Source organism: Cibotium barometz, chromosome 44 (genome assembly GCF_041138505.1).
Source record: "Cibotium barometz isolate CiBa-2024 chromosome 44, ASM4113850v1, whole genome shotgun sequence".
Classification (NCBI taxonomy): Eukaryota; Viridiplantae; Streptophyta; class Polypodiopsida; order Cyatheales; family Cibotiaceae; genus Cibotium; species Cibotium barometz.
In genome coordinates, this window is record NC_141089.1 from 9,157,128 (window position 1) to 9,179,986 (window position 22,859).

At 45.3% G+C, this 22,859-nt stretch overlaps 2 protein-coding genes across 13 annotated transcripts in view; one reads left to right on the plus strand and one right to left on the minus strand.

The window, feature by feature from the left end:
- Window positions 1-22,859, plus strand: part of LOC147612928 (chromatin-remodeling ATPase INO80-like) — a 94,605-nt gene that overhangs the window by 885 nt on the left and 70,861 nt on the right. For 10 of the 12 annotated variants that reach the window (XR_015263326.1, XR_015263328.1, XR_015263327.1 and 7 more), the window contains exons 3-16: window positions 117-180; window positions 281-1,146; window positions 1,313-1,504; window positions 1,593-1,703; window positions 2,071-2,492; window positions 2,589-2,697; window positions 2,896-2,976; window positions 3,121-3,293; window positions 3,388-3,513; window positions 4,317-4,478; window positions 4,599-4,656; window positions 5,030-5,260; window positions 19,278-19,424; window positions 19,517-20,047. Coding sequence is in view for 9 of the 12 variants with exons in the window: in XM_086782195.1 (XP_086638321.1) it covers window positions 117-180; window positions 281-1,146; window positions 1,313-1,504; window positions 1,593-1,703; window positions 2,071-2,492; window positions 2,589-2,697; window positions 2,896-2,976; window positions 3,121-3,293; window positions 3,388-3,513; window positions 4,317-4,478; window positions 4,599-4,656; window positions 5,030-5,260; window positions 19,278-19,424; window positions 19,517-20,047 (3,273 nt within the window). In the remaining 3 variants the exon portion in view is untranslated. The remainder of the gene's footprint in view (window positions 1-116; window positions 181-280; window positions 1,147-1,312; window positions 1,505-1,592; window positions 1,704-2,070; window positions 2,493-2,588; window positions 2,698-2,895; window positions 2,977-3,120; window positions 3,294-3,387; window positions 3,514-4,316; window positions 4,479-4,598; window positions 4,657-5,029; window positions 5,261-19,277; window positions 19,425-19,516; window positions 20,048-22,859) is intronic. The other 2 variants (XM_086782200.1, XM_086782201.1) reach the window with 1 other exon arrangement.
- On the minus strand, window positions 7,768-8,820 carry LOC147612929 (uncharacterized). The gene has a single exon (XM_086782204.1). It carries the CDS (start codon window positions 8,681-8,683, stop codon window positions 7,907-7,909), a length of 777 nt encoding a protein of 258 aa, XP_086638330.1. The 5' UTR covers window positions 8,684-8,820; the 3' UTR covers window positions 7,768-7,906.

Consider the following 22,859-nt stretch of genomic DNA (forward strand, 5'->3'; position numbering starts at 1 on the left):
TTTGCCTGGGAAAGGACTCCTTCAAGCAAAACTGTAAGCTGTAGTAGATATTTACGTTTTTTATGTTCTTATGTTCATGTAGCTACGTTTTTCATATTGCTTTTGGTGGTATGTAGTCTGTAGCAAGTTTTCAACTCCCTCTCAGGGATGACAGTTTCGGTGAGAATGTCTATGGCAGAGGTATGGATATCGCCCATGAATAGGCAAAGCCTTCATATCTTGAGAGCTGTCAAATTTTGTTGCAGCTTCTTTTAAATGCGTAGCGCATTTGTGATTTCAGTGACCATGGCAGGTGGTCAGAGGAGGTTGAACGAGCCTGCAAATGGCGGTAGTGTAAAAAGGCCAGCAGATATTCAATCAGAAATGATTTTGAAAAGGAAAAGGGTGCAAGTGGAAGCAGAGGCTGGAAGAAACTCATTGCAGCGAGAGGATGCAGACAGTAACGATGATATTGACACAAATGATATCAGTATATCTGAACAGCATTACCGTGGTATGCTAGGTGATCATTTGAAGAAATATAGGAGTGCTCAATTGCGAGAAGCCGTTGCAGCTCGGCTCCGTGCAACCACAAAGAAGAAGCCAGGGGAAGCTTCTTTCTCTAGTATCAACCAAAAGTCTCAGAAGCTAGAGTCTTTGAGAGAAGATCTCATGGGGGCCTCTTACACAGATGGTAGGACAGTCGAACATTCAGACAACGGCTGGCAGAATCACGGGACTCCAGGTCTGCGTAGCTGCAGTGTTAATAATCTTCTCGATATTGGGGATGGAATTATCTTGGAAGTACCACCTTTTTATGATCAGCTGGCGCCTACTCTTGGACTACCAAAATTTGAAGCGCTGGAAATAGATGAGCGATTTCTAAATGGGCAGCCAAGGGTGGACATTCTTGTTTCCATGATGGCTTCTGACTCTTTAGCAAGGTTGTGGAAAGCTTCAGAGAAAAGCAGTAGCTTCAAGCAAAGTCTTGGGCTTAAGAAGTTTTCTTTGAAAGTTCTTGAGTCAGTGCCAAGATCAGGCGGCAACGAATTATCCTCACTACCCGAACAGCAAGACGTGCCTGGTACATGGAGGCACATTTTATCGGAGTGTGGGGTTCTAATGAAATGCGAGGTGGAGATTATAAACAAGGGTGATGGATTTGAAGTACGTAGTCTTTGCAATGTGTGGTCATTTATGAGTTACAAACTTGAAGTGTCTTGGGCTTGATAAAATTCATGTATTTCCCTCTCTAGTGTAGAATTAGTAGGCTTCACGATATTGCATTCCCTGTGCTGACATTCTGTTCGCTGGTGGAACTATTTGTGGGCAGCTTGTTAAGAGGAGATTGCCTAAGAAGGTGGTGGATCCTGCTGTTGTTTTGAAAGAGGATAGTGACAAGATTGGAAAGTACTGGGCCAGCCTTGTGAGGAGGGATTTGCCTAGACACCACAGGAACTTTTTTGCCTACTATAGGAAACAATCACTAGATGCGAAGAAGTTTGCAGAATGCTGTCAACGGGAGGTGAGCCTCTAACGACATGCCGGTTCTGATTGTTTCTATTCATTGCAAAGTATGTGAGATGGTCATCTCTCGCTTGTTTGGGATGCAGGTTAAATGCCGGGGTCTGCGATCACTGAAAGTAATGAAAGCTGCTCCAATGCGAATCAGGAAATTGGCAAGGGACATGGTTATCTTTAGGAAGAAAGTAGACAAGGAGCAGGTAAATATGGAAGCTTGTCATGTGCATGGTGCATCTGGTGTTGGAATTGATCTGTTTCGTATTGTAAAAGTAACCAAATTATTAATAAGTATCGTAGTCATGTCCAGAACATTATTGCTTATGGGTAGCCAATATCCATTATAATCTCCTGTGTAGCAGCATGTGCAATGGGGAGCATTTACCCTAATTTTCACATGCAATGGTTTTCTAGGCAGATAAGGGATTTAGGAGGGTTTTGCAGATGTGTTGTGTAGATAAATTTGTAATTTCATGTGTGCCTGCTTGGGCTAGTCAAGAGTTCATTGCATTAGCAGGAATTAAGGCGGGTTTGCACAAGATTGATTCCTTTGGTTTTAACATTTATCAGGCAGAGTTGAGGAGAAAAGAAGAAAAAGAAGCAGCAGAGGCTTTGAAGCGGGAGGAAGAGCTTCGTGAAGCAAGGAGGCAGCAGCAGCGGCTAAATTTTCTACTCACGCAAACGGAACTTTACAGTCATTTTATGCAGAATAAAACGGCAGGCTTTGGTTCTTCTCAGCCTACCTTGGGTTCCGAGTCAGCAAGTGAAGTCGCCCTATTAGAGAATGTGCCAGGAGATACTACTTTGAGCTTAGCCGAGGATGCAGCCGAAGAAGCTGCTTTGCAAGAAGAGGCCCTACGTGCAGCTCAAAGTGCAGCTGCTCAACAGAGAGAGAAGACTGATGCTTTTGATAACGAATGCTTCAAGCTTCGTGAAGACAAAGCACATGATGGACTTCTTGATACTGCTACAGACATTGACCTACTTCATCCGTAAGTTTAGATATCCATAGTTGTTGTGGGTACTCAATGTTTCAGAGTTTGCGTAAGAATATATTGGTTTCTCATTGTTGCTTCCATGTATTTCAGGTCAACAATGCCAGTGACTTCTTCAGTGTTGCAGCCAACACTCTTTGAAGGAATTTTGAAGGAATACCAGCTGAAAGGCTTGCAGTGGCTTGTGAATTGCTATGAGCAGGTATGCATGCACACACACACGTACGCATGTGCACATGCAAGAGAGTCAAGGGGGATCAAAGAACAGCATATTGGTTCCACAGAAAGGATAATTGTGATGTGTACTTTTTTTGAGGGTGAAATGCCCACATTAGTTTTCCTAGTGATGCTGCCTTCTGCTCATGTACTCCTTAAGATTCTTAATTGGCTGATTACACAGGGTCTCAATGGGATTTTAGCTGATGAGATGGGTTTAGGAAAGACAATACAAGCCTTGGCGTTTCTTGCGCACCTTGCTGAGGTATGTAACTGCTGCTATATGTATGAAGGTTTGTTGCTGAGGTCTTTAGTCGGATATTTTCACCCCACAGCTCTGTATGATGACCTAACATAATGCGCATCTTCGTTCTTGTTTATTCATATGTATTTTCGTGTGAGTGATCAGGAAAAGAACATTTGGGGACCCTTTCTGGTTGTAGCACCTGCATCAGTGCTGAATAACTGGGCAGATGAAGTCAACCGTTTTTGCCCAGAGTTCAAAATCTTGCCTTACTGGGGTGGACTTCAAGAGAGGACTGTGCTCCGAAAGAACATCAATCCCAAGCGCCTTTATCGAAGGCAGGAAGCATTTAACTCTAGTTTAGTCAGTTGAAGCAAGCTCTTGCTGTGAGGAGCTTTCATATCGAAATTCAGCTGTTCTTGGTGAATGTAGGGATGCAGTTTTCCATATTCTTATCACAAGCTATCAGCTTTTGGTAACTGATGAGAAATATTTGCGACGGGTGAAGTGGCAATACATGGTCTTGGATGAAGCCCAGGCGATCAAGAGCTCAACCAGGTTTGTACAACGTGGTCAGGAGTATTCAAATAAGTGTAGTGTTGCATCCTTGTTTTTAAGTTAATGGCACCTGTTCTTGGTTGATGGTGCTTGTTATTGCATGGTTTCAGTAACCGTGAAACATATACGAAGGAAGTAAGGCAATCTGACGTCTTGTGTATGTGTACTAAAGGGATCTCACAACCGGCTTTAGCCTGTAAGAAGTTCAACGTACAATTTTCCTCCAAGACCAATCAAGGATGAATCGATTAGCTGACCACCTAGGCATAACTCCCATCAGAAGCACCCAAGGCTAGATCAATACCAAACTGTGACCCCTGACCCAAGTTTTGGTGCCCCATACCACTAAAACCCACCTTCCAGATAGACTTGAGCCTGGAAGAGGCTTGTTTCAGGTCATGACTTCCCAAGGGTTTCTACTCTAGGAACTCACACTTCAGTTTATAGCTTATTAATGTGAGAGTGCTCTTAACTGAAGATTACACAAGGTCATTAACCTATAACTTACTAATACTCAATTACTGTTATTAATCCATCATTAGACCCTCTAACTGGTATTAGGCTAGCCTCATCATGAAAGCCTTGCTGCTTACGTCTTTTGAGGAGTTAACAGACCTTAATTTCAATTTCTGTTCGATCTTTGAATTTGCATGATGGTTGCTATATTCTGCCATATTACAAACCAAGACAGACTAGGAATTTTTTGTTGTTGTGATTTTGTCTTCTGGTAGGGTGTGATTTCAAAAGCACATGCTTGTGCACCACGGAACTTATACGTCTTTTTTATTTTTCTCTTTTTGTAGTATAAGATGGAAGACATTGCTCAGTTTTAACTGTCGGAACCGGCTGTTACTCACCGGTACTCCAATACAGAACAACATGGCAGAGCTTTGGGCATTGCTACATTTTATTATGCCAACTCTTTTTGACAGCCACGAACAGTTCAATGAATGGTTCTCGAAAGGGTAATCATAAAAGCTTTATATAACTCTATTTTTTCTTCTTTGGGTTCCTTGTTGTCAATCACTTTGACATGGTAGAAAGGTGCGAATCATCTGAAAGAATTGCTCTTTTATGTTTGATAGCATCGAGGGTCATGCGGAGCATGGAGGAACCTTGAATGAGCACCAGCTAAATAGACTGGTCTCTGCGCAGCTTGCTTTTTTTTTTCTTCATTTTGTTTCCGTTTTTCAGATACAAGCTTAAACTACGCTTTGTCTCTTTGGGGCTCTAAAGTTTTGTAAAAAAATGTGAAGGTCTGTGTGTTGTGTATGAGGGAAGATTTTCTCCAGAAGCTAAGGTCCTTGTGTAGGTGAAAGGGAAGATTTTGTAGAAGGTGCTAAGGAAGTTGGATCCTCCAATACTAGCTAGGTTGAGTAGTGCCAGGCGGATGTGTTGCATTCCTTGTTTTAGATTTTCAGGCTGTTACGTATTTGGTGAAAGGATACATTACTATGTTGTCTGCCATTTTTGGTGTAGAAGCGTAAGTCTCTGACATTGTGTGTTTTTATTACAGCATTCAATTTTGAAGCCCTTTATGCTACGGCGTGTGAAGAAGGATGTCATTACAGAAATGACCAATAAAAAAGAAGTGGTCATTTCTTGCAGCTTGAGTTCTCGTCAGCAAGCCTTCTATCAGGCCATCAAGAACAAAATCTCTGTTGCAGACTTGTTTGATAGCAGTGGAGGCCATTTGAATGAAAAGAAAGTGCTGAATCTCATGAACATTGTGATACAGCTAAGAAAGGTTCTCACTCTCTCTCTCTTTTTATGTTTTCTCCCCTCTCCTTAGTATTCAGGGTAACTGTGACCGGATCAGCTAAATGGAATGGGCTATTTGGTAAGTGACAGATAGAGACCACACCATAGACAAACCCAGCAGCCCAATGGGCCTGCTGGCACGTGAGGGGGTTCAAACGTTTGAAAGAAATTGGTCAGTTCACAGTCCAGGTTCTGCTGAAGATTTCCCTTGGCTAACCCACGCTCTTTAGGTGTCTACTGCTGTGAAGAATGCAGATTGCCCAAATGAAATTCCGAGGCATGCTTATATAGGACCTCATATGGACAAGTCGGCTGTTATAAAAGCTGTTGATCTGTTTTTAATACCCATGATTGAATAATAAAAACTTGTGACTGGCCTGTTATGTTGCGTTTTCACGTGTGTGGGCTCCACGACTGGATACACTCCCCTATGGTAGATATTTTGGATGGATGAGGGTAACACCACACACACGAGATCTCTTTTGTAACAATGTGTATCCATCACTATGATTCTCACTATGATGATGTTGTGGATGATGATCACATGATAGACATTCAGCTAGTCTATCCTTTTGTACGAGTGTTAGGTTCTTTTGGCCTTTTCCATGGTGGCTGGGTATTGTCAGAATACGCAGTGGAGATGATGACCAGATCTGGGAACACAAGAGCAAAAAACGCATGCAGAAAAATACAGCACAAGAGCGAGAGAGAAATAGGCGTGTAACTCTGCTCTATATACACAAGAAGATCCCAGGTATGATACACAACTGGCAAGGGGGCTGGGGGCCTATTTATATGGCCCCATAGACCAGTCGGCCTGAGCTACAGGCAGCCGACTGGTGCTGAATCTCCATGACCAGCAAAAAACAGCCAGTCGGCCAGGTGTCAGCAGTCGGCCATCTCAGTAATGGAGTCGTGGACCAGTGCCATTAGTCGGCCAGCTACTGGGTCCTCCTGCCACCTCAGGGCTGCCTCCCAAGCCACAAAATTCAGGCCAACCAGTGTCCACACCTCCTATGAGGACAAACGCTAAAAAGAAGGTATCTTTGGGGCCAACAGGAGGAGCCCAGGTGAAGGTAGAGCTACCAGCAGGATCAGGTCAGAAAAACGCAGCAACCATGGTTGCAAATCTGAAAACGTAGAAGTATTTGGTGCAGGAGATAGGATTGAATCTGGAAAAAGCAGAAGATATATGGTACCACCAAGCCTTAGAGTAGCAAATAGAACCAGAAACCTGTAGGAGAAAAAAAAAACCCAGCAAAGGTGCTGTTGTCTTGCACAGAACAGGCGGCTCACGCTACAAGGGGGAAGATGCTGAAAAACCCCGCAATCTGCTGCAAAACTGATGTAGGAAACACCGGTAGAAGAAAACGCAGCAAACTAGGTGGTGCTGCCCTGAAAACAGTGCAGCTGACAGGTGAAGGGGGTTCTCAGAAGGTCAAAACCTGATATGGATGACCACGGGCTGTAGAGAAAAACGCCTGGAAGAAGCCAGCCGACCAGCAGCAACCTCAGAGAAAAAAAGGCAAACCTGTCCATCTGTAGAAAAACGCAACTAGGAGGGAGCATCCAACACTGAAGATCACTGGCGCTTTGATACCATGATAGAATGTGCAGCGGAAGAAGGGAAAGTGGAAACACAGGAGAGAGAGAGAGAGAGAGAGAGAGAGAGAGAGAGAGAGAGGAAACACAGGTGAGAACTTGGAGAGAGAGTGGGAGAGAGAGATGGAGAGGAAACACAGGTTAGAACTTGCTCTCAATATCATCATCCAAAGGAATACATGTCCCGAGTAAGAGGGGAGAAAACCTCGTATGTGAGGGACTGCAACAAAACGATGCTAAGCAATGAAAAAGAGTAGGGTATGCCGGCTATATATATGCCGAGATGTAGGTAGCCGACCAGCACGACTAGGGAAAAAGTGGCCAAGACTCCATAAAACGGGGATAAAATATGGGTGAATGGTGTGAGGGGTGACCAACCCCTCTAGCTAACATGGTCAGCCCTAAAGGCTAAAATAGAACACCAAATAGAAAGCTTGCAACAAGGAGATGATGTCCAACGGGAGATTGGGTATATCTTAGGATTATGAAGCAAAGGTTGAGACAGGTGGGCAAGCGATGCCCAAAGTTATCATTTCAGAGCTTCGGACCTTTTCCTATTATAAAGAAGATCAATGAGGTTTCTACGAAGCTAAAGCTACCTCCTAGTTTGACCATGCATGATGTGTTCCATGTCAGTTGCTTGAAGCCCTATATAGGATCTCCTCTCTCTGTTGTCCACGATGAATAGGAACCAGACATAGTGGACGAAGCCAAAGTTAGGGTTCCAGAATAGATCCTCTTGCATCGCTTCAAGCATGGCTCCGACAAGAGAGAGAGAGAGAGAGAGAGAGAAAGAAAGAAAGAAAGATATATTAACGTCCTGTCGAGGCCAAAGCTGACCTATAGGACAGATCAGAATACATCTTTGGTTACAATCCACTTCGGGGTATCGGTTAAAGAAAAGTGCATGTGGGATCAAAAAGAAACTAACTTCAAAGCTCTCATGACTCATGAGAGTTACATGTTACAATGGTAAAATCACCATGTGCTTAATGTGATTAGATATGTATAAGTATCAAGTTCATGTCCTTCAAAAGGAGGGTGGACCTTTAAAATCTTTGATGATAGCTTTTCCTCCTCTATAGACCGCCCACTTCCCTTGTTTCCTTGCTTCTCTGACTTTGGCCAGTTCCCCCGCTCTATTCTTTAGTTGTAGTGGGGTCAACTCATCAGAAATCCACACCGAGGTACCTTGCAATGATTTAGTCTGCTTCATTACCTTGATCTTATCAATCATATCATAGTATCGAACCCTAGCCTGTTTCCCTTTAATTTGAATGTCAGTTGGGTCACCAAGGTCTATAAAAGGTACCACTTTAGTGAGTCGTTCCTTTATGATATCTACATCCAAGATGTATCCCTCTAGCTGTTCATCTGTGTTGGTACCTACTGACCAATCTTCTGGCAAGCCCCCAATTCGAACAAAAGTTTCCAGGCTTTTGACCCTTTCATTTTCTTTCAGGACTGACAGTACTTCACTGACAAAGTTCTCTGATTTTACCTGAGGTTTTGTGCTTTCTTGTTGTGTTTCCTGTATTTTTTGGGTTGCTTCTTGGGCTGCTTCCTGAATCTCCTGCTTGTTCTTGATGTCCTGCAATTGAGCTTCGAGGCCAGCAATCCTTGTTTCTTGACTGGCAATCTTTGTTTCCTTGTGTGTCAGCTCAGTTTTGAGGGTGGAGACCTCCTGCTGCAATTTCTTCAGTTCTCCCATGATGAAGATCTCCCATGGGGATTGAGGTTTGATAAGGGGTGGAAGGGGGGGTGGGTTCGAGGCCATGGTTGCAAATGACTTCAGTTTAGGGGCCATGTTGTATCACGGGGGTGCTGAAAATAGCCCACAGGGAGCCCCCCCCCTCCCCCTCAGGGGGGTACTGAATTTAAACCCTACTCAAGAGAGGGTAAGGGCGAGCAGAGGAGCAGAGGAGGGGGCTGCTACTACAGCGGCGACGAGAGGGGCAGGCCCTGCTGCAGCGGCGACGGGAGAGAGAGAGAGAGAGAGGAAGTGACGGGGAGAGAGAGAGAGAGAGAGAGAGCGGAGAGGGGGGGGGCTGGGTCTGTGGCGGGAAGAGAGAGAGAGGAAGTGACGGGGAGAGAGAGAGGGAGAGAGAGAGCGGGGGGGGCAGGAGGGCAGGGGCAGCAGCAGGTGACGGGGAGAGAGAGAGAGAGAGAGAGCAGGGGGCGCAGGCCGAGAGCAGGGGGCGCAGGCGGAACAGCGAAGAGCAGGTGACGGGGAGAGAGAGAGAGAGAGAGCAGGGGGCGCAGGCGGAACAGCGAAGAGCAGGTGACGGGGAGAGAGAGAGAGAGAGAGCAGGGGGCGCAGGCGGAACAGCGAAGAGCGGGGCAGGCCCTGCTGCAGCGGCGACGGGAGAGAGAGAGAGAGAGAGAGTTTCTCGAGAAGTTTCAAGACCGAGGGACACATGAAGCGGTTTGGCTTGACATGAGATTATCTGGCACTATTGATGGACTTTTTGGAGGCTATGCAGCTTCCGTCAAGTTAAGCGTCAAGTTAAGCAGAAGGGCATGTTACGTGCATCCCGCGCTTGGATGAGGACCTAGAGTGGTAGCTGGCCCCTTGTGAGCCCTAGTCTAGGACAAGTCAGCCAAGGATCCACTCTAAGCGTCCATTGTCAGGTGTACAAGTCCCGTACATGATCATGGTCGGGTGTGCATGTCCCGCAAATGTGCCTCCATGTAAAGCTTTTATAGCTTTATTAACATGATTAAGACTTAATTAACAAACACAAGACAAATGCTGATAGAAAGATTGAGTTGAGTTATATTGAGACAGGGCCTTTCTTAAATAGAGGCCGAAAGGGGCCTTTTCCAGGAGGATTCCAGTGTAGCCCCTCCGCTCTCTGTGGTTGAGTGTGCTCGTCGCCCTCTTCAGAGGGCCGCGTAGATGATCTTGTAGCTCACGACACTAGCGTGGTTGGGACGTTGAGCGAGTTGTAATGTTAACTATTAGTAGGATCTCTCTCTCTCGGAAAAAAAAAAAGGTACAAGTGAAGAGACACATCCCTGGGAAGGGGTGTGGCTCTCGAGTCAACGGTTATATCCTTTGGACTTAGGGGTGTGCCTTTTAATGAATAGACATGTCCTTTGATAGTGACCCATGTGTAAGGGTGTGATCCTTCACAGGTGTCCTTTCAGTTAATAAGGAATTAAGGAGTAATTAAGGAGAGATTAAGAGAGTTATTCACAATCGTGACATTCCCTCCCACTTAAAATAAGCTGATTGCTATTCCGGAGGAGCTGGTATGTCAATAGGTTCTGCCATGAGAGGAGATGTTGATGTAGAGGCTTCAGGGTGATGAGGCTCTAGGGGTTTTTTGCTGTTGATGACGCCGCTGGGCTCTAGTAAGAACCATCGGGCTGGAGGGTGCGGCATCTGGAAATCCCGAGAGGAGAGGTTACGTACTGGTGAAGTGGCTATAGACCATCTAGTATAGTAAGGGCGATCCTCTGGGGCTGGGTTCGCACGAGAGTTTGCTACTGGAGAAGAAGATACAGGGGTAGGGGCAGCTATACTGGTGTCAAGGGTGTATACTCCGGTGTAGAGGGGCGCACCGTGAATGAAGATGGATGAATGTCCTCAGAATAAGTGCAATATTCATGAAAAATGATGCTACACTCGGGGAGGATAGCGCCCAGATAAGGATGACGCTTGAGTATAAAACAATAATGATCTAGATCCTGTGCAGAATTACGAACACGCATCACCCACACGTCGAATTCTCGGAGGTGAGAAGTCGGTGTGGCTATCTGAATGTGGTAATGAGTGGGGTGGAAAAAGGGGGGCACACTCACTGGAACAGGGGCTAGGACTGATGGAGAAACACAGGTAGGAGAGGGCACTATGGACTGAGAGGGTGTATCCTGTAAATAACTGAAGTCATAGGTTTCCTCTACCATAAGCGGTCGGAGAAGAGGGTAGTGTGTCCACGTGATCCCGTAAAAAGGGGTATTGGCTCCGGAGGAGTGGAGAGCCCGCAAAGGAATGAAATGGCGGGTTGCTGATATGTTAATACTCCACTTTATGTGAAATGTGTATACTCAAGAAAATGGAAAGATCACACCTGAAGGAGGTTGCCATAATAAATAGTATTGCTGGAGAAGAAGCACCAAGGTAGTAGCCGTCAAGCCGCGGAGAACACCAACATAGACCGCAGGAGCCTAGCAATGAAGAAGGCTGATGTCGAGGAAGAGAGGCGGCAGCAAGTTGGCACGCAGAAGACCAAGGCAGGCGCCATTTCGTAGGAACCCGTAAGGTAAGTATATGTTTTTTTTTAAAAAAATGCGCTGGTCGGTTGGCCGTTGGGTTCTTCTTTTTTTTAATAAAAAAATGTGCTGGTCGCTGGCCGGGTTTCTTTGCGCTGGTAGGTTGCCTTTCGCTGGTCGGGTGGCCGTTGGGTGTTGGCTGTCGGCTGCCCACGTGGCTGGTGGAAGCCACGTGTATAGAAGGCTTAAGTATAAGCCTTAAGTTATAAGGCTTTTTGTTATTATTATTATTTTTGGGTGTAAAGGTGACGGCCTGAAAACTTCGTAGAGGCGCCGCTTCGTAGGGGCGCCGCTAGCAAAGCGAAGAGGCGCGCCGCTTAGTAGGCGCGCCGCTAGCAAAGCGAAGAGCTCTGCGGCAGCTGCATGAATCAACGAGGGGCTCACAGCCTGCAGCACACGAAGCGAGGAGGGGGGAGCAGTCGATATTCAGCAGCCAGGAGCGCTCAGGGCCGACAGTTGCACATAGTGAAGGGGGGCACAGAGCCTGTAGCGAACGAAGCAAGTAGGAGGGTGTTGCGCGAGATCTGCCATTGCTCCATAACTCCCATACAACACGTGTGGGTTGTCGAGGGCGGGGGGGAAATCTGAGTGAAGAGGCTAAGTGGCCCGCGAAACCCACGGGGCTTGAGTCAACGGTTATGTCCTTTGGACTTAGGGGTGTGCCTTTTAATGAATAGACATGTCCTTTGATAGTGACCCATGTGTAAGGGTGTGGCCCTTCACAGGGATGTGTCTCTTCACTTGTACCCTTTCGGCCTCTATTTAAGAAAGGCCCCTGTCTCAATATAACTCAACTCAATCTTTCTATCAGCATTTGTCTTATGTTTGTTAATCAAGTCTTAATCATGTTAATAAAGCTATAACTCAACTCAACTCAACTCAATCTTTCTATCAGCATTTGTCTTATGTTTGTTAATTAAGTCTTAATCATGTTAATAAAGCTATAAAAGCTTTACAGTGGTATTAGAGCAAAATTTTTTTCCTACCTGTGGGTTGTGAAGCCCTCACCCTCTCTGCGGCACTCCCTCGTCCACCCCTCTTCTCGGTGTTGTATGGAAGCAGCAGAGCGATGGTGGACTTGGCGTAAAGCTTTGCCCATGGTGATGTAAAATATTTATTTTTCTTCCCCTGTGGGTTTTGCGGGCCACTTAGCCTCTTCACTCAGCGTCCTCTCCCCTCGACAACCCACATGTGTGTTGTATGGGAGTTATGGAGCAATGGCAGATCTGGCATAACATCCCTGTCCTTGCTTCGTTCGCTACAGGCTATGCGCCCCTAGCTGCTGAGTATCGATTGCTTCCCCCTCCTCGCTTCGTGCGCTGCAAGCTGTGAGCCCCTCGTTTGATTCATGCTGCTGGTGCAGAGCTCCTCGCCGTGACTGCCCGCCACCTCTTCGCTTTGCTGGCGGCGCCCCTACGAAGCGGTGCGACGGCTACGCGATCCAGGCCATCACCTTTACAAAAAAAAAGCCTTATAATTTAAGGCTTATACAATAAGCCTTTCATACACGTGGCCTCAACCAGCCACGTGAACAGCCGTAGCCAGCACCCAGCGGCCAGCGACCAGCGCTAAGCAACCCAGCGACCAGCCGTAGCCAGCGACCAGCGACCAGCGCTAAGCCAAAAAAAAAAAGGGAGAACCCAACGGCCAGCGACCAGCGCTAAGCCCAAAAAAAAAAAAGGAGAACCCAACGGCCAGCGACCAGCGCTAAGCCAAAAAAAAAAAGGAGAACCCAACGGTCAGCTCGATCAGCGCATTTACAAAAAAAAAAAAAACCTTCAACTTACCTTACGGGTTCCTACGAAACGGCGCCTGCCTTGGTCTTCTGTGTGCCAACTTGCTGCCGCCTCCCTTCCTCGAAAGCAGCCTTCTTCATTGCTAGGGTCCTGTGGTCTATGTTGGTGTTTGGACCAACTACGTGTAGTGGGTGTTCTCCGTGGCTTGACGGCTACTACCTTGGTGCTTCTTCTCCAGCAATACTACTTATTATAGCAACCTCCTTTAGGTGTGATTTTTTCCATTTTCTTGAGTATACACATTTCACATAAAGTGGAGTATTAACATATCAGCAACCCGCCATTTCATTCTTTTGCGGGCTCTTCACTACTCCGGGGCCAATACCCCTTTTTACGGGATCAAGAGCGCCTCTCCGATCACGTGGACACACACTACCATCTTCTCCGACGGCTTATGGCAGAGGAAACCTATGACTTCAGTTATTTATAGGATACACCCTCTCAGTCCATAGTGCCCTCTCCTACCCGTGTTTCTCCACCAGTCCTAGCCCCTGTTCCAGTGAGTGTGTCCCCCTTTTTCCACCCCACTCATTACCACATTCAGATAGCCACACCGACTTATCACCTCCGAGAATTCGACGTTTGGGTGATCCGTGTTCGTACTTCTGCACAGGATCTGGATCATTGTTGTTTTATACTCAAGCGTCATCCTTATCTGGGCGCTATCCTCCCCGAGTGTAGCATTATTTTTCATGAATATTGCACTTATTCTGAGGACATTCATCCATCTTCATTCACGATGCGCCCCTCTACACCGGAGTATACACCCTTGACACCAGTAGCTACCCCTACCCCTGTACCTTCTTCTCCAGTAGCAGACTCTCGTGCGAGCCCAGTCCCAGAGGATCGCCCTTACTATACTGGATGGTCTATAGCCGCTTCACCAGTACATAGCCTCTCCTCGCGGGATTTCCAGACGCCGCACCCTCCAGCCAATGGTTCTTACTAGAGCCCAGCGGAATCATCAACAGCAAAAACCCCCAGAGCCTCATCACCCTGAAGCCTCTACATCATCTCCTCTCATGGCAGAACCTGTTGACATACCAGCCTCTCTGGAATGGCAGTCAGCTTTGCAGCAACTCCAAGAGCAACTCCAAGAGTCTATGGCATCCTTGGCCTCCGAGATCCAGCAGCTTCACACGAATCGCCACTCCTACACAAGTTTCGTACCAGCAGCAGATGTTTCAGCAACAGTACCAGCAGACGAAGACGTCATTCCTTCTGAGGTAGAAGGCGACGACCTTAAAACTTTTTACCGTCTTTTACAAGTCAGTAAAACAAAGAAATTGGAAATTAAACCCCCTGACCCTTATGGTGGTCAGCGCAATAAGTGCATCTTAGACCAATGGCTCTACAAACTGCAGTTATACTTTGAAACCATGACCCTTTCTGACTCCAAAAAGGTGACTTTTGCGGTATCCCTCCTCAAAGACACTGCTTTATTATGGTGGCAACGACGACAGCACGCTGGAAAAACGGTTACAACGTGGGGAAAATTCGAGCGGGTTCTCCGTAAGCAGTTCATACCTGCCAATGCGGACTTCCAAGCCCATACTTGCTTACGCCATTTGGACCAAACTGGTTCCTTGGCCTCTTATATCTCCTAGTTCACCAACTTGATACTGGAGATTGATTCTTTGTCCCCAGCGGACGAACTTCATGCCTTCGTTCAAGGGTTAATCCCACACTGCGTGCCGATGTTCAGAAATATAACCTTGTCGATCTTGCCGATGCCATACGATATGCCGAGCGTGTTGCAGACATTAATTCTCGAAATTCGGCGTCTTCCGATCGAGCTAATGACTTTCAGAAAGCCAATGGATCTCGTCACACAGAGAGTCATCTGACTCTTCTACCTCCCGGCCTAATCCCCAATGGAATAATTCTCAACACCCTCGCCGATCAGAAGGATCGTCCTCTTTTCGGTTTCGACGTTCTAACTCCTTCCAACCACGCAGTTCGGATCGTGGACGGGACCAAAGACGTGACCAATCTCGCAATCCTCGTCCTTCTACTGTTCCTTCTGGACGGGATCAACAAAAGACAGGATTGTGCACAATTTGTAATGGACCTTATCGTTGGTTTGCGTGCCCCAAAAGACCAACTCATCGACAGAATTCTAATGCAGAATCCTCCACTTCTGCGGAGAAACCCCTAATTGCTGACAAAGAAAAGCGTGCAGTTAATCACCATGCTATTGCACATGCTTCAGTAATTACCGCTACTGCTACAGCAGCACGTGCCTCTTCACCGTTGCCTTAGCAGTCTACTCAGGTTTTGGTTCTTCGAGGTTCTATTTCCAGTCACCCTATTCAGGTGCTCATTGACAGTGGGTGTTCTGATAATTTTGTGGGAACACTTTGACTCAGAGATTGAAGATTCGGACTTCTCCAAGTACTATTGTTTATGAAGTAGAGCTTGCCGATGGTTCCACATCCTCGTGTAACACCACTGCCAAATACCTCTCCTTTCGAATTCAGCACTATCGTGAGTGACAAATTGGATTTCCAAGTCTGAATTTGGCACATTATGATATGATCCTTGGTCAAGAATGGTTGTATCAATATGATCCCCTGATCAGTTTTCGGAACCATTCTATACAATTTGCTCAAAATGGTATGCTTGTGGCTCTCGAAGAAATCAGAGACCAACCTTCTACACCAACCCTTTCAGCTCTTCAAGTGAAACGGTGGGTCCGTAAGAGTGGTTGTTCCTCAGCACTTTCAATGGTCTATTGAGCCAACGACCCTCCCGAGGACAGAGATACAAAGGTGACGTATCTCAGGCAACCTTTCTTTGCTCCATACTTGGACCTTTTTCCTCAGGAGCTTCCCGCGGTCATCCCACCTCGTCGACTAGTCGACCATGCTATTGATATTCTTCCTGGCAGTGCTCCACCTACTCGTGCTCCATATCGAGTTTCTTTTACGGAATCTCAGGAGATACAGCGACAACTTACTGAACTTTTGGAGAAAGGACATATTTGACCAAGTAAAAGCCCTTTTGGAGCTCCAGTGCTTTTGGTGAAAAAGACGGATAAGTCTATGCGTCTTTGCATCGACTATCGTGCCCTTAATAAGTTAACTATCAAGAATAAGTATCCTCTTCCATGCATTGATGAATTGTTTGATCAATTGCTCCATGCAAAGGTCTTCTCCAAAATTGATCTTAAGTCTGGATATCATCAAATTCGCATTCGTGAAGGTGATGAATATAAGACAGCTTTTCGCACAAAATATGGTCATTACGAGTACCTGGTCATGCCATTCGGGTTAACCAATGCCCCTGCAACATTTATGAGTCTGATGAATGATCTTTTTCGTCCTTTTTTGGACAAGTTCGTCATTATTTATCTTGACGACATCCTGGTGTTCAGTCGTAATATGAAAGACCACAAGGCACATCTTAAGATCTTTTTCCAAGTGCTTCGAGACAATGCTCTTTATATTAATCCAGGCAAAAGTGAATTCTTCAAGATATCCTTGGAATACCTCGGACATGTTGTTTCAGCAGACGGTATTTCCGTGGATCCAAAGAAAATACAAGTTATTGTCAATTGGCCAACTTCCACAAACATCCATGATGTTCGTTCTTTTTTGGGACTTCCCAACTTCTATCACACAAAGGCTCATCGATTTTCCGAAATAGCTGCTCCTCTCATCGAACTTTTAAAGTTCGCTCGTGCATTCCAATGGACTGAAGCCGCAACACAAGCTTTTGCAAATTTAAAGACAGCTTTGACCACAACTCCTGTCATGGCTATTCCAGACCCTACTCTCCTCTTTGATGTTTACACGGATGCTTCTAATATTGCCACTGGTGCTGTCTTAATGCAACAAGGACGTGCTTTTGCGTTTGACAGTCATAAGCACTCTGCAATTCAAGGAAGATACCCGGTATATGACAAGGAATTTTTAGCTATTGTTCATGCCTATCGTGCATGGAAACATTATCTCCTTGGTGCGGATTCAATGGTGAAAACAGATCATCATTCTTTGAAATATATCTTCACGCAGTGAGTTATGAATGCTAGGCAAGCACGTTGGGTCGAATTCTTAGCCAATTTTCATATGACAATTGAGTATGTTCCTGGTCTTACCAATGTGGTTGCGGATGTCCTAGGTCGTATGCTGTCAGCTTCGGTCTTGGCTATTTCTATAGTTGAAATGGATATACCTCAAAGTTTCAAGGACCGTTATTCAACAGATCGTGATTTTCGGAATGCATTTCGAATTCTCAATTCTCAGAATGCAACTCCTTCCGACTTAAAGATTTATGGAGCATATACAATAGTGGATGGTTTATTATATTATAAGGACCGTATTTGTGTACCTCATGATACTCATGTTCGAAGAGCATTGGTGACAGAACATCACGAGGTCACTTATGCTGCACACCCAGGCATCAACAAGACTTATCGTCTTTTGACAGCTACATACTATTGGCCTTAAATGAAGCAAGATGTTATTAAGTTTGTTACAGCATGTCTCTTATGCCAACGTATGAAAGCTAGCAGACAAGTTTGAGCTGGTCTTCTTCAACCACTTCCAGCTTCCAATGAAGGTTGGGAAAGTATTAGTTTGGATTTTATCACTTCATTGCCACGTTCTTCTAAAGGCAATACACAGATTCTTGTGGTGGTGGATAGATTTTCTAAAATGGCACATTTCATCCCGTGCAAGAAAGCAGTCCAGGCTCCAGATATTGCAGTATTGTTTATATAGTATATCTTCAAACTTCATGGATTGCCAAAATCTATAGTTTCGGATCGAGATCCAAAGTTTACAGGACATTTTTGGACTTCGATATTTAAGTCTCTTGGTACAAATTTACTCTTTAGCTCTGCTTATCATCCTCAGACAGATGGACAAACGGAACGAGTTAATCAGATTCTGGAAGAAATGTTGCGACATTATGTTCAGTCTCGATTAGCTTCATGGGAAGAATATTTACCTTTGGTGCAATTTGCTTATAATAATTCTTATCATTCAGCTATTGGAATGACACCTTTTCAAGTAGCTTATGGCCATACTCCCCTTATTCCTGCCAACTTTGTTCTTCAACATAAAGTGGCTTTAGCAGACCACCTCATTCAGGAAATGCAAGATATTCTATTACAAATTAAGGATAAGATGATCAGCGTCCAAGAGCAATATCAACGCATAGCTAATAAGCGTCGTCGTCACATTGAATTTCAAGAAGGAGACTTGGTATTATTATATATTGCCCCTCATCGACAAGACAGTGAAATCAGTTTTCCCAAAGCTTCGCCCAAGATATTATGGACCCTTTCGTATTATTAAGAAGAACTCTCCACCCAATGCAAATGGTAGGTGAGAAGAGTCCTCATGTATTAGCCTCGAAAGTAAGGCAATTGCCAGTGAGGCCAAAGATTCTTTACCTAGTGTAGTTGGCAATTGTGAAGACTCTCTTAGATTCCTTCTGTAGGAATCCCCTTGTCCTTCTGTTGCATGAACAAGGCTTGGGACTCGTCCCCGTCTCAAGGGTTATAGCAAGACGAACAGCGTGCGAAAGATCATGTGGTCGATGTGCATAAACACCGGTGTGCACAAGCGTCTACATGCAAGGACGGTTTCAAACCATCTAAACTTGCTCGGACTGTCCAGACGGTTCTCGGGAGCATGAGCAAGAGCTTCTAGAAACGTGCTTGGTAGTTGGTTACCTCCTCACTTTGCTTTTGGGCAAAGTGCTCCCATTGCCGCTTTAGCTCACAATAATAGTCCACGGGAACAAGTTGCTTTAAGACCACCTTGCGGCAACCATCCCAACAAGAAACAGAGTGTTGCAGCATGATGATCTCAAGGTATCCTCTCACCGTCTCAAAGTCGAGACTGGCATAGCAGAAAATACCTCTGAGGAGGATCAGATATGCAGAGTAAGCACCACAGGATATCACACACTAATAAATGCATGCCACATGGCACACTTATCCTATCCACTCATAAGAGTGTGTTCACACACTGCTAGCGCACTAACACTTTTAGGGGGTGTTCACACACATACGGATACACAAACAAGGGTCCACACACTCGAGGTGGATACACACGCAAGGCTCCAAATCCCAACATGGCTCAGTATACCCATGGTGTCATTGTAGCACTCATGGTCTCATAGACCCTTGGGGTATTTGGTAGGCATTAATCTCTTTCTCTCTCTCTCTCTCCTCCCCTCTCTTCCCCCTTTTTTCTTTTCTTTTTTCTTTTTTAAAAAGTGACCTGCTCTGCCTGTTCCACTCCTGAAACTGAAATAGTGTGGTGTGGGTTGTTTTTACTTGTCAATGATCACATTTGGACTTTTGTTTTGTAGGTATGCAATCATCCTGATCTTTTTGAACGAAATGAGGGGCATACATTTGTACAGTTCTCTGTCATGCAACCTGCACTTCTTCCTCCTCCTTTTGGCGAGCTTGAGAATATTCACTATTCTGGTGCTCACAATCCAATAAGCTACAAGGTAGTGTCTCCTTAAGTGTGGGAAATTCTTACCTTTCCTTTGGTTAATATATCTATTGCTTACAGAATGCTTCTTGACCTGTGATTTTCTAGGTTCCAAAGCTTTTATATTGCGATGGCATGCGATGCTTGCCCGCTGCCAGCTCTGGGTCTGCGCAAGAATTTACAGAAAGATGGTTGAACAACAACTTCAACATTTTTTCACCTGCAAATGTTCATATGTCTATATTCCCTGAGATTGGGCATTCAAGTGAGCTTCAGGCCATTCACAGTGGTGGTCTTGGTTTCACTCGGTTGTTAAACCTTTCACCAGCGGAAGTTGGGTTTTTGGCAAGGGCCACTGCTCTGGAAAGACTGCTATTTTCCCTTTCACAGCAGGAGGATATGGAGGACTTTATACAAAGCTATGTGAGTCAGACTGATGATGCAAGGCTTAGAGCAGTGAGCAGATTACTGATGTGTCCTATTCGATCAAAATTGGCCATTCTGAGAAATAAGGTGGCTACTGGGTTGCCTAGTTTACCCTTTGAGGCTTTGATCACATCTTATGAGGAACGCTTTCTTGATAACATTGCACTGTTGAGGTCTACAAACACATTCATGCCAGCTGTACGAGCTCCCCAGGTAAATATTTTGTTGTGGTAGTTCTTGCATCTCTTGATTGGCTGCATATGTTAAAAAGAAAGAAAGAAAACAAGTATCTTTTTTCATTTCTTCATATTGAAGTGCTTCTTGATGTACACAAAGCCCATTTTCAAAAGGCAAATCCACTGAACTTGAAACTCAGGTTTATTCTGTTAGCTTGCATCAAAGCTGCAGACATTTTAAGGCTATGGACCTTTTTGTAGTTTTGTGTCAACATTCTGATACCGCCAAGAAAAGGATTCTTTTATTAGTAAAAATAAATTAATCAGAGAAACTGATAACACCACCATCTGAGGCAGACAACTGACATGGGAGAGGGGTCTCCCTTTTGCTGACCCCTCTAGAAGGGGAATGACATATAATCAGAGCTGTACTGGGGCCTTTAAACTATTCGAGTTTCTCTGATCCTCCAGTAAAGAAATGTCCCAGGCTTCAAATGCGAATAAAAGCAGCTTTCCTTTCCTGGATAGCGCATGTGAAGGTGCTATGTTCAGCTAGAGAGCATGCGAATAGGATTTGTTTAAATGCTGCTGGCAGTCTTGTTTCCCGAGTTCCTGCTGCATGTTTTCTAAATGTGCCACACTGCAAGGCTTTTCCACCTCCAGTTCTACTCCGTGGAGGGTCCCAGGCCATTGATTTGATGAAAGTACTAAGTTTTACCGCCATCTTGCTGGTGCTGTCCTCCGGAAAGGGTTGATCAGGGCCATTTTTGTGACTAAGGCTACTGCCTCCCAAGCGTTAAAAGAAGTGAATAGCCATGCTATCCTAAGCCATATTTGCTGTGCTGTTGGGTACCCCTTTACTCTTATTTTGTAAGTTTTTAGTCTTGTATTCCTTGTAATGTGGGGATAAAGCTTTTATCAATAAAAAGAAAAGCATACTTAGCTTTTATTTCATCACTTGGTATATTTATACGGGGTTGGCCCCTTGTAGTAATCATCGAGTTCAATAAGCGCGTCAACCTCACGATCGTCTTCAGCCTCACTTGTTGATCACCATGTTGCTTCTGCCCGTACAATGTACAGAAATTCTGTACAGCCACGTCATTAGGCTGTACCTGGTCAGCTCTACTGTCCGTACATATCAGGCTGCTGCTTATCCATAGAAGGGCTGCTGTTTATCCATAGAAGGGCTGCCATGCTGCCGTTCCATGTGTGCCCTCATTGTCAAATTACCGTTTAGGCACACTATCTATTGCTTTGTACCTTCATATTATTATGGATGTGATATACATGGAAGGTTGACTCTATCACCTTTATTGATTCTCACTCTCAACGTGAGCGATCTCAGCCCTGGGTGACCATCCTGTGTGCTGCCTCTAGTGCATGGTGGGGAAGTTGGTCTGGGTCCATGGCTCTGACTCTCTCAATGAAAGCTATCATCTGGAAGAGGGCCTCGATCACCATAAGAGATGCAGCAAACTCAGCTCATACAATATCATGGGGAACCGAAGGTTTATTGCGGATCATCCATCATAGCATCAGGATTTGGGGCCTCTCGATCTGTCGCCAGTCGACTGAAGATAAACTTGGGAACCATACTGGGGCAACATACATCATAGCTGGGGTGACCAGCCCTTCATATTGGGCTCCTGGAAGTGTGCTTGGTGACACTTGTCATTGTCTCTCTGGCAAATCTAGAGTTGCGTATCCTCGAGTCAAGTGGTCCTGTGAAGCTTGTCGCATGGAAAAACGCCCCCCTGTGCTAGTAAAAGTCACCCCTAGGTACACATATGAACTCATCACCTCAACTTGGCTGCCTCCATAGAAGAACTGCATGTTGGTTCTCACCCTTTGTCACCAGCCTGGACATTTCCCAGTATGAAAGGGGTCTAGTGGACTCCACGACGTCTAAATATTTGGAAAGTACAAGCTTTGAGAATGGGGGATTATCCTGGAATACAAAGGATCACACTCCTAAAATCTAGGAGGGTTGCTATTTTTGGCCCGACTCTGATGGAATTTTTGTTCGTGTCATTACGTCTGGAATTGAGCAAATACTAAGAGCTGCCAAAGTACCTATGACAAATGGGCTACTAGTTGGGATATTTTTAGAGATAAAGTCTATGAAAGGACCCATCTTTTAGATTGGGACATGTGGCAAGAAAGTGGACCAAAGTGAGACAAGTGGCGTGACACTTGTTAGAAAGTGGATCAAAGTGAGACAAGTGGCCTCACACTTGTCACTTCAGCTATTGTGTGGCTCTCCACTTGTCATCATAGCCTTCTCTTTCCATTTTCACTCATGGGAGTCCCAAAGCTATAAATTGGAGTCCTTTCTCTTCATTAAAGGAGGCTCTCTTGCTGCACACTAGCCTCTACCACCGTTACATGTTGCCCTAATGATGGCTACTCTGTCTCTCTCTCTCTTGAAGGCTGCCCATGAAGAATACCGGCTGTTGGGGACTGTTTTGGAGGCTTCCATCGTGAAGAAATACCGAAGGCAAGGATATTTAATCATTTTATTATGATTTCTAGCCATTGTACTTGTTGTACCAATCCTTGTGCTTGCTGTACCAGCCACTATACCTACTGTACAAGCCATTGTACTTGTTGTACCAGCCATTGTACCTATTGTACCAGCCATTGTACCTATTGTACCGGTTGAATGGAGAGTTGTACTTGTTGTACTAGCTCTATTGCATGAAGACCCGTGGTTTTTGGGGAAGAATTAGTACCCACACAGAGGTATATGGGTTATATTGGTGGCTCGACATTTCTATAGCTATGTGCCGGCTGAATTTTATGGTTGCCTCGTGTTGATTTGCCTCATGTTGATTTGTATATGGATA

Bases quoted from the DNA above. Each gene is read 5' to 3' on its own strand.
- LOC147612929 (XM_086782204.1), bottom strand. From the start codon at position 8,683: ATGGCCCCTAAACTGAAGTCATTTGCAACCATGGCCTCGAACCCACCC.